This window comes from Conger conger, chromosome 11 (genome assembly GCF_963514075.1).
Source record: "Conger conger chromosome 11, fConCon1.1, whole genome shotgun sequence".
NCBI lineage: Eukaryota > Metazoa > Chordata > Actinopteri > Anguilliformes > Congridae > Conger > Conger conger.
In genome coordinates this window covers 2,817,934-2,833,642 of record NC_083770.1, presented here as the reverse complement: position 1 = coordinate 2,833,642, position 15,709 = coordinate 2,817,934, and the positions used below count along the sequence as shown (strand labels likewise).

General features: G+C 42.2%; 1 protein-coding gene across 1 annotated transcript; it reads right to left on the bottom strand.

The window, feature by feature from the left end:
• Positions 1 to 554: 554 nt before the first annotated feature.
• Positions 555 to 7,106, bottom strand: gdnfb (glial cell derived neurotrophic factor b). The gene is made up of 3 exons (XM_061261743.1): positions 7,003 to 7,106; positions 5,373 to 5,615; positions 555 to 1,054 (listed from the first exon to the last, which is right to left on the bottom strand). The coding sequence occupies exons 2-3, from the start codon at positions 5,587 to 5,589 to the stop codon at positions 555 to 557; spliced, it is 717 nt and encodes a 238-aa protein (XP_061117727.1). The 5' UTR covers positions 5,590 to 5,615; positions 7,003 to 7,106.
• Positions 7,107 to 15,709: the final 8,603 nt, after the last annotated feature.

Below are 15,709 nucleotides of genomic sequence, written 5' to 3'. Positions count from 1 at the left end.
CCTGAGTGAAGAGCAACCAAGGACCCTGCACAATCCCACAATTCCTTTCCATAGAGCCCAGTAGCACCAACTCCAAATGTGCAGGGAGTTGGTATGACCTTCCGTGTAACAGTATTATACAATTATACTTCTGTTGGTTTTATATTTGACTTGAAGAATGTACTGACTGCACAGCATTTCGTCTGAGTGTGGTGAAACATTTGTTGGTAAACAAGGAAGTTTCGAAAGTTCACTACAAATTTGAGAAAGAGCACTCTCGACAGAAGGCGGTAAACTGATCCTTGGGAGAGGGGATATGCTAAGTAATTACTGTGTGACTTCTCCCTGTAAAGAAGTTATGCTCCGTCCATGAGCAAAGTCTTGTTTTCGTCTTATCGGGGCTACCTGATCGCCGTTCATCCTTTGTGACCCCACGACCTTCTGAGCAAGTGTCCCGGCCTTGGTCCTTTTCCCTCTCTGGGGGCAGCACTGACTCCTCGCCCACGCAGGGGCGTTTGGGGCTGAGGGACCCGTCCCCCCTTGCCCGTCCGTCTGGTCCGTGTTTGGACAGGAAGTCAGACACAGCCACAGCGCTTGGCCGAGTGCCTCTTCAGAGTGTGGTACTCCAAACTGTCATCCAGGAAAGAGAGGTCGTCGTCGAAGGCGGTGGGGCGGCAGCAGGCTTTCGCCGGTGAGTCTGGCTCCAGCTTCTTGTTGTGGGTGAGGTTGTTGAGGATCTTGTCATAATTGGTCTCAGAGTTTACACAGGGGCCGCTGCAGTACCTGAAGATCAGCTCCTCTTTGGTCCGGTACCCCAAACCCAGGTCCGTCACGTTGAGGTGCACCTGCTTGAGCACGCATCCGCGGTTGCGCCCGCGGTTGCCCCTTCCTCCACGCCCCCGCCCCTTCTTGTCCTCCCGGCCGCCCCGGTTGGCCTGGGACCTCTGTCTCTCCCGCCCTCTCCTGCCCCGGCCACCGCCGCCCCGCTCAGGGGATCGACGCAGTCTTCGGATCGTAGCCTGGATGAACTCCATCACGTCTTCATATTCCTCCGGGTAGGGGCCGTCCATTTCGTCTACGTGACAAAAGGTGAGAAGGGAAAACAGCCTTTTGTTAGTAATGGCACTCCAAGATGGCCGCTCACACAAAAAAAGTCTGAAGAATTATAGTTCCCAAAGGGAGTAAAATACATCATGAAAAGAAACTTCTGGAAACAACTGTGACAGCCGTTCACACTGCAGCGCTTCCTCCAAAGCCACACAGAAAATCGGGGAGTCCTTTTGATATCTTGTGAATCACACAATGACTCCTTTAAGGAGACCAGTCCTTTGGCTTCTGCCGAGGGCGAATCAGAAGACCCTATTGATTGCTCGACAGGATGTGGGAAGCATCTACAAAGGTCACGGCCCGTTTAAAGAGTTTACAACTTGAGGACGACATTTACAACGATCGCAATGGGGCATATGATGACAACAAGGATGGTTAGAAGTGAGCGTGAGCTGTGAGTAAGATTCACGTGTAAGACTCTTCACATCTGAGCATGAGGCAGGAGCCACGGAGAGATGGACAGTGCCGTATGAGGTCAGTCCTTCTGAAACAATTACGCAGTGCATCACTCCTCTTCTCTGTCAGGGACAGAAGAGGTGGTGAGCTATTGTAAACTCTTTTTTTACCACTCTATCCAAATATGCGTAGACTGTGTAATTTACCTGTTCAACTGACAGCTTACTTGATATTCAACATAACAATATATTAGTAAAAATGTATGTGTTAATCAAGCCATTGCTTTTATGTGTAAGCCTGTACAGTTCAGACCTGGGTCAAATACGTAAATGTTTTGGAATCAAATACTTCTTTACATTTGTCTGGTGTATTGGAAGCTATGGAATACTCTCAATAAGGGCAAACCCCTCCTTCTGGTCCTCTTGGTTGGCTCAATTGCACCAGGCAAGATCAACCGAACACAGAAAAGTATTTGAAATCCTAAACAATGATGTATGTGACCCAGGTCTGGCACAGTTTGTGGGACTAACGGCTGCAGTGAAGCGGCCGAGCAGTGTCTGGTGAGTCATAACACGAGCCCTCTGTCTGCCGTGTCACTTCTTCCACTGCCAGGTGACAGGTAACGCGACACACCTGGGCCCACACTCGACTGGAACATTACAACGGTATCAGGTGAGCGCCGATCTGTTTATACAGTCCGCTTCCCTTTGACGGACACCGGCCATTGTGTGCCGACAGAAACACAGAGGCTCTATTCAACAGGGCTGAAGCAGAAACATCCACACCTCCTCGACTCTGGTTTCTTCTCCCAGAGGTTACAGACACGGAAAAAAAAATGGTGTTAACAACACGTTTAGAAACGAACTAACACTATCTAGAAATGTATAGACAAATACACTATTGAGAATAACAAATAATATACTAGTGTGTGTCAGGAATTTTTTTTTTTGCAGACTGCCTGCCGTATTTATATTTTTTTCCCTCTTTATTCAGGAAGGGGGGAAGCAGAGAGGGTTACTGACAGAGCTGGGAATCTAACTCCTGGCCACACAGAGAGACACAGCAGTTTGACTGCATGCCCCCTACACACTGAACAATCTTACAGTCTTCCAAGTACTTGCTCTTTTACAGCTAGCTCAGCATCTATCCAAACGTAATAAGCATAGTTTGAAAAAGTACCTGTTTCAATTATTATATTTTTAAAAGTTTTCTTTTCAAATTGAACCAAATGCTATATAGAGTATACTGGAAACAATCCTTAATATTCAACAATATAATTCCCAGCCTGAAAACATCGAAGCAGGTAGGTGTTACTAATCCAAAAAAGTAAAATGATTTTTTTCCTGTTAAAAGCATCTTGGGACTCATTGCTTCATGGCAGAGTGCAAGGTCATTTTAAACAAATGGAGTTTCTCTCCCTTGCAGCGCAAAAACAGTCATAAACATTCACTGACAGTTTAATCTGACAGTTAAAGCTTAAAAGCACAGTGCAGCCATTTCCCCTTTGAGTCTTGTCTGTTTTGGGCTTATTGTAATAAATGGATAAAGTCACATTTGTGTGTCGGGGGGGTAACTATACCCGATGGGCCGCATTTTTATTTTAATCTACACAAGACAAGATGTTCGGGCACTAATGTCTAATGTCCTAGAAATGTTGCATATATTTCGTTTTTTTATAGACGAATGAGACATTAAATATGAAACTTGAATATTAACTTCCCCGGTTCACAGATATGTAACATATTTTTACATATATGCAACAGCAGTCAACAAAAGAAATTATATTTTTTGCCTGCCCCTCCAACATTTTCTGCGCAGCTACCCCTGTTATGAAATGAAACCCGCAAAGAAAAACTACCAACATCCTAAGCTTCTGACTCACTAGGAACGCATACTTGATATAAATTGAAGGTTTTATTAAATATAGATGGTAATGTAACCCTCCAGGCAATGGGAGATTGATACATTCTTGGCAGAGATAGGCATTTCACTCTTTCTGTTTCCTAGCCGTTGGTTGCTCTCTGTGAGTGTGTACATTATGTCAAGTATATTGAAAAAGACATTATTTCCGTGAGTGTCCTGCCACTGATTCATATGATTGGTCCAAGTTCATGCAAGGCTCTTGGTGAGCTTCCATATGCACTCAAAACTGTGTTTATTTGCATATTATTCTATTAGTATAATATGCCTTGTGACAATGGCTAGTAGCTGTCACACTGGAAACAAATGGAACTGGATCACGGGCGCACAGCAAGGGCCGATCCGTTTCAGGATTTTGTGCCAACTCCTGCCCTTAATGATTTATATGCACCAGCTACAGCTGCAGACTGCAAGTGTATCCTAAAGATATTACTCTACACAAGTACAGATGTGAACCAGCATAATTTCTAGATATGTCAGAAAAATAAATGAAGGTCATTGGTTGGAACAAAATTGATTGATGAAAACAGATTGGCCCTCCAGGAGCTGTGCACCCCTGAACTAGACTGGTACGATTTAGGCACTATCAATTAGACACGGTATCTTATTCTACAGTTAAGACAGAGTAAGATATACAGTATATACAGTCAGTGACCACTTTATTATGTACACCTTCCTGGTACTGGGCAGGTCCCCACAGCAGCCTGTATTCTCCGTGGCATGGGCTGAACAGGGTGCTGTAGACACTCCTCACAGATTCTACTCCATTTTGACACGATAGCATCGCACACTTTTCAGCTGCAAATTCTTACTAAGAATCGACCGTTCCACCACATCCAAAAGGTTCTCCATTAGATTGAGACATGCTGACTGTGGAGGCCATTGGACTGAACTCACTGTCATGTTCGTGGAACCAGCTTGTGATGACGTGTGCTTTGTGACGTGGGGTGTTAATCTGCTGGAAGCTATCAGAAGAAGGGTATGGCCCTTTGGGGATGATGTTGGTCAGCAACAACACCCAGGTAGGCTGGGGCATTGAAACAATGCTCAATTTGTATTAAAAGGCCTAATGAGTGCTCAGAGAATATTGCCCACACCATTACAGCACCGCCACCAACATGAACCGTAGACACGGGGCAGGGTGGATCCATGGACTCCTGAACCGTAGACACAGGGCAGGGTGGATCCATGGACTCATGTTGTTTATGCCAGATTCAGGCCCTACCATCTGCATATCACAGCAGAAATCTAGATTTGTCAGACCAGGCAACATTTTTCCCATCTTCCACTCTTGGTGAGCCTGCGCCCACTGTAGGCACAGTTTCCTGTTCTTAGCTGCCAGGAGTGGAAGCTAGTGTGGTCCTCTGCTGCTGTAGCCAGTCCTCTTCAGGGTTCCATGTGTTGTTCAGAGATGCTCTTGTTCACTGTTGTGACATGTGGTTATTTGTGTTACTGTCACCTTCCTGTCAGCCTGTCAACAAGTCTGGCCCTTCTCTTCTGACCTCTCTCATCAACAAGGCGTTTTTCGCCCACAGACCTGCTTCTCACTTTATATATTTGTTGTTTTTCGCACCATTCACTTTGGTCTGACCAACAACTGAATCTCTTGACCATGTAGGCATGCTTTTATGCATTCAGTTGCTGCCACATGATTGGCTGGTTTGATTGCACTGGCACGCTGGTGTACAAGTGTACCTAATAAAGTGGTCACTGACTGTATGTTTTTCACTCAGTGTCACAGGTAGGTGAAAGGATATCAAATGTTTTCTAAATGTCATTTAAAAAAGGTTTGGTTCACAGGCTCTAGAACTACTGTCACCATAAATACATTTTCATTGCGTAAAAGATTATAGGATCAACAGAATGAAGATTAGATCTTTGAAATAGAGTAAATAGAGTAACAGGGGAAAACTAAAATAAAGATTAATTTACAGTTGGGACTGTCGCATAATTTTACATGTTTCACTTACAGTGGTCTTCAGTTGAGGATTCTTGCAGAGTGACAGATTCAGCTTCGGATTTTGATTCCGGTACAGACTCGGCTTTATCCAGTGGTAGCGACGGAACATCACCGAGCTGCTCCAAGAAGCTCGACGTTTGTGCGGACTGCAGGTTTCGGAACAGCGGGTTCGTGGAGGCGGTGCTCAGCAGCAAGAAACACGTGGCCAGAAAGTCCCATAACTTCATTTTAGATGTAGTTCCTATGAAGGAACCTATCACAAAGCATGGGGAGTTTAATTAAAAAAAAATATCATCAGAGCGCTACATCTTCCAGCTACAACTGAATTGTTCATACCGCTTTCGGGCTGGCGCCGTGTCATGGTTACATTACAATAATTTAGCAGATGCTAAGTTGTTACCTGTGGAGGCCACATGAAAACGTATGAAGTCGGGATTTAGTCAACATCTTGCACACTGTATTTCGAACTATTCTAGTCTCTTCCGACTATAGCCTATAGCTAGATACCTGTTAACCACTTTACATCACAAAATGATCTCTGTCGAGTTGCGCTGTACCAAAGTTTTACAGATAAGTTAATAGAATAGGAGAGGACTGCTTCGACCTTCTAATCTATAGCCAATTGTAGCGTAATATAGCCTACCCAAAAACGATACATTATTGAATTATACATAATTCATTGCTTTTGGTTATTAATTGTGCTGTTTAGGTGCACGCCATTTGCTGTAGGCCTAATTTTGGACAATAACATGTTATAACCTAATGGTTTCTTCATTTGAAAAAATAAACAATACTAATAATAATAATAATAATAATAATAATAATAATAATAATAATAATAATAGGCCTAAACCGTTTGTGCAATTCATTCTGCAACAATAACATTTCACAAATCAAGGCAACAAATAGGCTATCTGACAAACACTTCGCTATATAATAAACAGTTAGGTAACTATCCTTCTCATTCTATAGGCTGTATGAATTCTGTTCAAAGTTTAAAGGCACACCAAAGCGCAAGTTTTAAAATCTAGTGAAGGGAAACCGTGCGGGTTATGAGACCAAGGGTATGCTCAGCGGAATTAATCCCAACAGAATCTGGCTGCCGCCAGATGGTGTTTCTCAAATACCCGAACACTCCTTAATATTCTTAATAAACGTATACAACTCGACCAAATAACACCTTCGTGCCAAATAAGGCAATTAGGAAATTAACCTCAAGTGTGCATGGAAAACGAGAGCTTTCCAGACTACGCGCGAGCACGATATGAACCCTGATCAGTGGTTTCCGGAGCTGTTATGACAAGATTCTTTATCCCGAAGCGCTTTCTTTTATTGAACCAATCAAACTGAATGACAAAATGAGAAAAGTCTCTTCAACAAACGCGAACCAAAAGCAGGTGTTTAAAGGTACTTGCAACAGTGCAACGTGTCAAATCCCATATATAAATTCTGTCAGAAATGCCATGTTGCCAAAGACTACCAAATATGAAGACCGAATTTAACTCATAAACAATATGACTCATTGACTCAATATGACTTCGACTGTTGAAAAAGAAATTCGGATGCATTTCATTGTTATATAATTCGATTTTCACCTACAGAAACATACTCAACATATCGATATGAATAGTCTAACTCACCTTAAATCGGGTCCATGCAGACCTGTGGTCAATATATAAAACAAGCAGAATACAGGTCGATGCATTTAATTCCCCAAGGTCTATCGTTGGAAAAAGGTATCCTGAGACAATGCACAATAATGTGATCAACAATCTTCTTGAAGAGAGACTTCCATGCGTTTAAACAATGTGCGCGTATGTGTCCGTACCAACACGATGGACATGAAAATATGCTCCTTTGACAGATCACATCGGCAACCTTGTTTCCTCATTCCCCTCTCGCAGTTCAAAGAAACGACCCCACGCGTCGGTTCACTGGCGCACGGGGCGATTGGTCAGTGTGTGAGTGAGAAACTCTGCTGGAGCTCAGTTGCAAATTAAAATTAATTGCATGAGATACGCTATGGAAATCTGAGCGAGACACAACATCGGCAACTGCAAGGAGTCGAATGAAGACATCAGAAATGCGAACCAGACTTAAGAGTTCCGTGTCTTCTCAAAAAACAAAACAAAAAAAACCCCCATAAAGCCATGAAAAATGCAGGGCGATTGTGGATTTGTCCTCTTGTGAAATGAGTACAGTTACATCCAAACCTGAATTATGACAGGCTTTTCAAGAGAAAGCGGTGCATTCCACAATCCGAATGAAGAAGGAAAAACTTGATTTCATCTCCCGACGAGCTGTAATACATAAAACCAATTTTAAATCAGCACTTTCGATGTTTTCCTTCCAGTGCGCCGATGTCAGAAATAGGGCATGTCTGAGCGAGGTCTACAGTGGTCGAGCAGACGCAGGTTTTGGAGACTCGTAACAGTACAGATGTGTAGCTGCCTGCGCTCCCTTGCCGGGGGATGCTGCTGGGTGAGATAGATTTATAGTTCTGAGCGCGCTGACGTCTCTTAGTCCGTCCTCTGCCGTCGCTTCCTTTTTTTATGTCCCTATTACAACCAGTCCGTCAAAAACAACTTCAGAACATACCTCTGCGACCCACCCGTTGCCTCTCCGGTGGAGGGACAGCGATTTTGGGATGTCTTTGGTTTAATGTCAGTCTCCTTTCACGTCCTTATATTCGATGCCAAGCAATGCGGAAGGCGGTTTAGAGGAGTTGGCTATCTTGCGATAGATGCATGTATTTTGATCTCTCCCACGCTCAAGGCAATATTGATGCCACAAGGTGTCGGATTCCGACTGGATGCTCACAACTCCAACTGGGGTGGATTATTTACTACAAATAGTACACAACTGGCTCGCGACCAAGATTCATTCATGCGGCGGGTATTATTTTACGCCGTTGTTAGTGAAATGTAATGAATTGAAAGGCAATCAAGTTTGTTCAAATTTTAAATATGCTATATATCGCTTCAATTTGCCATAACAGCTTCGGTTCTCCAAATGGCAATTCAGCGAAATTAAATCAACTAGCGGTCACAAATGACTTTTGAAAAATAAACGTCAAAATAAAATTACAGGTAAACCTGAATACTGGGCTACTGTTACTAGCTTCTCTTGGATATTTCATGAGTATGCTTCAAGAATGTATGTCATTTATTTGAGACGTGACTGTAATTCAAACAAACAGTTGGCCATATGATTAAATATTATCTTAAGTCATCTGGGAAGAGTATTTCTCTTAATCTGAAAATGTATTTATTAGAAACTATATGTTATATATTTTGTTTATAAATTGTGTAATTGAATGTATATTGACATGAATTACACTCAGTACGTATTTATTGGTGTGTGTGTGTGTGTGTGTGTGTGTGTGGGCGTCCATCCTGATGGATGATGTGAACATTAACTGAAGCTCATGACCAGTATCTACATGATTGGATGCCTTGCACTGCTGTAGGTGTACAGGTGTTCCTAACAAAGTGCTCAGTGTATGTGGAACACATGTTATGCAAAGTGTGATATAATGAAGGGGGTGAGATAGAGGTTTTGGTTTTGGCAATTCCACAAGAATTGTGGAAGCAGGCAACCTCTTGATCCCAGCAGCGCCAAACTGCTGGGCTGCATCTTGCTTTGGTAACAGTAAAGACAGATTCTTAATTGTTTATAGCTGATCTAACATACTTTCCCCTCAGGCATTTACTCTGTGAAAAGGAATTCCTCTGTTGGATAAAGTACACACCCCTGTTCATATTCACCCAGCAACTTGCTGGAACATATTTCCTGAATTTGTTTAAACAAATTGGCAATGCCATTTTGATCAACATTGAGATTTCTTCATATGTCCAACCCGTATGGTTAAAAGAAGCAAATGGATGTAACTTTTCAATGTGTTTGCCAAGTATGGATTGTCTGGCAGGAATTAGAAATCTTTCAAAAATTGCATATGTTTTTGTGTGCTAATAGATGCCACATGTTTATATTATGGATTATATCAGGTATATGCATGGAAAATAAACAATTTTGATTATGTAAGTGCACCTTCATAGACTTTGACAATATAGAAGCATTTTTACAGTTACTGACTGTGATTTCCTCTGTTCCATCCGATGTGTATTTATTTTACCATTCAAGACGTTATTTATTTCCCCTTGAAAGGGAGAGAGAAATGGAAAGTAATTTCATATTTTAATGTCAGTTGCACCATCTCCAGTGAAAGGCCAAATCAATCGCACACGGCTGAGACAGGTGAAGAGCTGATGTCTCATATTCAATCGCACACGGCTGAGACAGGTGAAGAGCTGATGTCTCATATTCAATCGCACACGGCTGAGACAGGTGAAGAGCTGATGTCTCATATTCAATCGCACACGGCTGAGACAGGTGAAGAGCTGATGTCTCATATTCAATCGCACACGGCTGAGACAGGTGAAGAGCTGATGTCTCATATTCAATCGCACACGGCTGAGACAGGTGAAGAGCTGATGTCTCATATTCAATCGCACACGGCTGAGACAGGTGAAGAGCTGATGTCTCATATTCAATCGCACACGGCTGAGACAGGTGAAGAGCTGATGTCTCATATTCAATCGCACACGGCTGAGACAGGTGAAGAGCTGATGTCTCATATTCAATCGCACACGGCTGAGACAGGTGAAGAGCTGATGTCTCATATTCAATCGCACACGGCTGAGACAGGTGAAGAGCTGATGTCTCATATTCAATCGCACACGGCTGAGACAGGTGAAGAGCTGATGTCTCATATTCAATCGCACACGGCTGAGACAGGTGAAGAGCTGATGTCTCATATTCAATCGCACACGGCTGAGACAGGTGAAGAGCTGATGTCTCATATTCAATCGCACACGGCTGAGACAGGTGAAGAGCTGATGTCTCATATTCAATCGCACACGGCTGAGACAGGTGAAGAGCTGATGTCTCATATTCAATCGCACACGGCTGAGACAGGTGAAGAGCTGATGTCTCATATTCAATCGCACACGGCTGAGACAGGTGAAGAGCTGATGTCTCATATTCAATCGCACACGGCTGAGACAGGTGAAGAGCTGATGTCTCATATTCAATCGCACACGGCTGAGACAGGTGAAGAGCTGATGTCTCATATTCAATCGCACACGGCTGAGACAGGTGAAGAGCTGATGTCTCATATTCAATCGCACACGGCTGAGACAGGTGAAGAGCTGATGTCTCATATTCAATCTCGGGGTATGGCCTCACTGCGCTTCCCAAGCACATGCCATTATTTCAATTGTACTCAATTAGCTTCAAAATGTCAAGTTGCACCTTGCGAGGGTGTAGTGAACGATGGGGGCAGTGCCAGGGCCCTGGGCTTCTGGCAAAGTGTATGGCACTTAATGGATCTCATTCCATAGCAAAGTCCAATCTGTGGAATCTCCATTGAGATGTGCATGTGGGGTTAAATATAATGGTGCTGTCATCGCTGGCCGCGTGCCCAGATTGCTTTCTCCGATTATGAGCTTCTGGCTGTTTCATGCTCTGTTCTTCATGCCTGTGTCTCTCGCTCTGTCTTGCAGAGATTTTGCTGGGCATTTTTTTGGGGTGTGGTGCTAGGCAACGTTTGACCTGAAGAACTGAGGTGACTGTGTTGCACTATTTAGGGCTCGTGCAACATCAGACTAACTAATTAATGTGCTATAAATCACCACCGACTCATGTCACTGCTCAACAGCTAAATTACATGTCTTCATCACATATATTATGGGTTCTTACTGTTTGATGTGTATTTTGTTACTTTTGTGTATCAATTTGCCACTTTCATGTTTCTAGAGAGTCACCAAATATTTTTTGCTTTATTTCTGTCAGTCACAGAGAGGAGGCTGATAGAAGAGCTTCTGTGTTGCAGCATAACTTTCCCCTCCACATACCTCCATACTACAGACCCTGAGGTCACACCATTTCAGATATGAATATTTAGTATGAATATTCATATATGATGATATGCAATTTATACAGTGGGGTGCAAAAATGTTGGCACCCCTGGTTTAAATGTCCGTTGCAATGAATCTATGTGATCGAAAACAAACCTGAACTCTAAATGGCACAATGTTAAACATGAGACCCTTTTGCAAATCTTAAAGCAAGATTGCTTTTTATTTTCATTTTTTATTGCTTATAAATGATAAAAAAAGGAAAAGGGCCCTGTGCAAAAGTTTGGGAACTTCACTACTTCTTAAAAAGATGATTACCAAGGCCCAGACCCAGGTGATTTACTCATTAGGGCTTCAATGAGTCAAGTGAGTATAATTCCAGGGATTAACCTTTTATTCTGAAGTAAATCTATGGCTTCTAAAGTATCTGTTCAGTGGGTGTCCTGTCTGGTGTTAAAGGAAAACTTTTTTTCTGTTTTTGGGGGGAAACATACCTTTTTTCCTACTTTAATAACCATGGTTCCTCTAAATAGTCCTAGGATTTCAGAATGAAGATGGTTCATTTCCACCAAAAAGGAGAAGACTACAAAAACTCAATGTTTCAAACTACCTTTTTCCACTGTCAGAAACATTATTTGAAAATGGAAAATAAATGGAACAGTTGACTGTTCAAGGCAAGGTCTGGAAGACAGAATGATTTCAGATAGAATGGCCTGAGACCTGGTGAGAAATGCTCAGAAGAACCCACACTGCAAAAGAGCTGCAAAAGAGTAGCAGACACAGCTGTTCACTGGACAGGACAACAGTACAGTTCTGTTCAAATAAATAGCAGTGCGTTAAAAAAAGTGAATGAAGTGCAACCATTTTTCTCTTCAAACTCAAATACTGTATAAACTGAATAATTTTTCAAGATTTAACTTCACTTTAAATTACTGAACTAGTATTTAGTTGCATAACCATTGTTTTGATAACTGCTGCACATCAGCGTTGCATTGAGTCAACCAACTTCTGGCACCGAGGGTATTTCAGCCCTGGATAAACGAACTACATTCCACAGTTCCCGTGAATTTTTGGGTTTTGCTTCAGAAACTGCATTTTTAATGTCACCCCACAAGTTTTCAATGGGGTTGAGGTCGGGGGATTGAGCTGGCCACTCCATTACCTCAATCTTTGTTGTCTGGAACCAGGATGTTGCTCACTTACCTGTGTGTGTGGGGTCGTTGTCTTGTTGAAACATCCATTTCAGGGGCATTTCCTCTTTGGCATATGGCAATATAATGTCTTCAAGTATTTTGATGTATTAAAACTGATCCATGATCCCTGGTATACGAACCCAATGAAAAATATCCTCATACCATGATTTTTGCGCCACCATGCTTCACTGTCTTCATAGTGTAGTGTGGCTTAAATTCAGTACCCGGGGGGCGTCTGACGTACGATCGACGACCGCTAGACCCGAAAAGAACAATTTTACTCTCATCAGTCCACAGAATGTCCCATTTCACTTAGCAATTCAGAGGAAATATATTTTATAACAATGTGTGAAACATTTGCTTCCTTTCTTCCTTAATAAAGGAAAAGAAACAGAATGCTATTATTTTGAACAAGCCCCTCTCAATGAATGAGTCAATTACTCAGAACAAGCAGTGTGCATGTCATGACAGTTGGGTCTGTTGTTTTTCTATTACACTACTACATCTACAAGTAAATTATTTGCCATGCAGAAATATCACTACTACTAGTGGTTCCCTGAACAGGTTACTGATGTTGTCTGCAATTTTCTTGAACACAACTGTACAACCTACTTTAAACAACAACGACCTACATGGCAGAGTTGCCAGAAAGAACGACCTCAATACAAAACTAAGCATCTAAAGTATGCAAAAGAAAACACTGAGAAGCCTGACGCTTTTTGGAACAATGTGCTTTGGACTGAAGAAACCAAAATTGAACTTTTTGGCCACCACCAAAGAAGGTATGTTTGGAGAAAAAAGGGTGAAGCCTTTGTAGAGAAAAACATCTTGCCAACTGTGAAGCATGGAGGTGAACCCATTATATGTTGGGGTTGTGTGGCAGCTAGGAAATATTGAGCGAGTGGAAGGAAGAATGGATTCCACCAAATATCAAGAAATTCTAGAGGCTAATGTCCAAATGCCAGTCCAGAAATTGAAGTTGAGTATTCCAGCAAGTCAATGATTCAAATCATACCTCAAAATCAACCATGAAGTACCTCCAGGTTTTGAGCCCAAGGAATGACCACCACAGTCCCCAGACTTGGACTCTGTGGAGAGATCTCAAACACGGCGCACCTGCAAGGAGGCCAAATAATATTTCTGAGTATTTACAGGTGTTCTGCCCGGAAGAATTCCAAAAGCAAGAAGTGACTCTTTCAAATTTGAAGAAATGTGTCATGTTTAACGTGGTACCATTTAGAGGCCAGGTTTGCTTCTGTTCACTTAGATATTCAACGTAAAAGGCTTTTTGACCAGGAGGGCCCACATTTGCACTCTTCTGTATGATAATTTGCTGATCAATCACACACCTGAAACAATATATTCATTTTCTCTAATGCTATTACATAGGTGACCTCTGTGTAGTACAACACAGTACAGTACAGTATTAAAATAATAATCTATTACATTTCACATTGCTTTCACAGTTGAACATATTTCAGACAATTTTCACCTGAAGGCTTAAGGCACAAAACTTAAATTGAAATAGCATTGTCTTAGAAAAGGAGATATTTACTTTGGCATTGGTGGTTGTTGTTGGTCCCTGAGAATAAACTCGGTCAAAATAAGTTTATATGCACTTGAGATATTTAAGATACATAGGCCTTAGTACTCTGGAGGGTGTCAGATTAGGAACAGTATGAGATTGACATATTTAACTGTGCTGGGGTGAGTTTTCTGACGTGTCTTGAAAATCCACAACATACGTCACACACAATTTCAAGACCACTGGTCTGAACTGGTCAACCAGCTAAATCATGTCAAGCTAGGAGTTGGTCTGAACTGGTCAACCAGCTAAATCATGTCGAGCTGGGAGCTGGTATAAACTGGTCAACCAGCTAAACCATGTTGAGCTGGGAGCTGGTCTGAACTGGTCACCGTTTCAGGTGTAGAATCAAAATTTCACGTACTGCTTGAGTTTTGTGTTTTGGGAAACACTCATAAAATGAGTGAATGTCTTGAAGAGATACTTCTCAAGACATTCTTACTGGTATGACATGCTTCGGGAAACTCACCCCTGATTGTCAAATTTTGAAAACTTTTCCCTCATTTCAAAAACTTTGTTTAGATTGTGAAATGGTGCTTTTATGTTCTCACTGTGATCTTCAGCATTAATGTGTGGGAAATGAGGTGAACCTCATCCCAGCCATTACACAGCGCTTCAGATAAGATAACTGCTCTGAATACGATAAACACCCAACAGAATCAGCACAGCCTTATGGGTACAGCAACGATAGCCTTGACAGAGAGTGAGGACTGAGTGCCTGGTGTTTCTGCAAAGGAAGACAGAAAGAGAAAGGAAATTCAGAGGCAGGAAATGTGTTAGGTTCATGTGCTAGACAGGAAAACAAATACGGGCAAATGTTTGACTCTTAATCTCAGTAAAATGTTTCACACTGAGGACGTGGAGAGTGTTAATTAGTAAGCGAGGGACTTTGTTATCAACGTAGCGCAGGAGAGACTAGCCTGTGTCATTACCTATTTCTTCCAGACAGAGATCGGAGCAAAGATCAGAGTGCCACAATAGCCAGGGACTATGCGTGTGAGTGCACGTGTGGCCCATGTGCTCCTGCAGACAGCTGCGACTATATTCCCCACCCAGCCGTAAAAACAGAAAATGGGTCACTGAAATCTAAATGACCTGTTGATTTCCATTCAGATTCTCATTCTTTTATAATCATTCAGTTTGGCATGTGTCCAAAGCACAGGTTCCCATTTCCACAATCTGCGTCAATCTGTCCTCAGAAGCAGGGCTGCTACTGTTTTTCAACTTGCAGTCCACCAGCTGAATTGCTCAGCTACAGTTTCTTGGAGGCACTATAAGATAGTGTAAGTGCCATCTTCAAATAAAAAAAGGTTCCAGGTGGTTCTTACAGTGGTGAAGCGCCTTTTCTGCATTGTGAGTCCAGATTCGCTTTACAGTTTTCATTCAAAGCATTTGAAAATAACATCACCAACTGTAAACTGTAAATTTATTTGGGCCATAAAATAGTAAATAGTGAAATGGGTAGAAAAGAAAATGCAACATGAAACCCAGGGTATATAAGTTCAGTAGTCTTCAGTAGTCGTAATCAACGCCTCTTTGAATCCTTGTACAGGATAACATTTCCATTTTGGAAGCCGTCTTTTTCTTCGGCCCTCGGTGTGCACTTTAGCTGAGTCATATTTTTTTTTTACCCTGCCCTGCTCTTTCAGAA

Bases quoted from the DNA above. Each gene is read 5' to 3' on its own strand.
- gdnfb (XM_061261743.1), bottom strand. From the start codon at position 5,589: ATGAAGTTATGGGACTTTCTGGCCACGTGTTTCTTGCTGCTGAGCACC. The intron at 1,055-5,372 runs GTAAGTGAAACA...TTTGTCACGTAG, and splicing joins ATCCTCAACTGAAGACCACT to ACGAAATGGACGGCCCCTAC.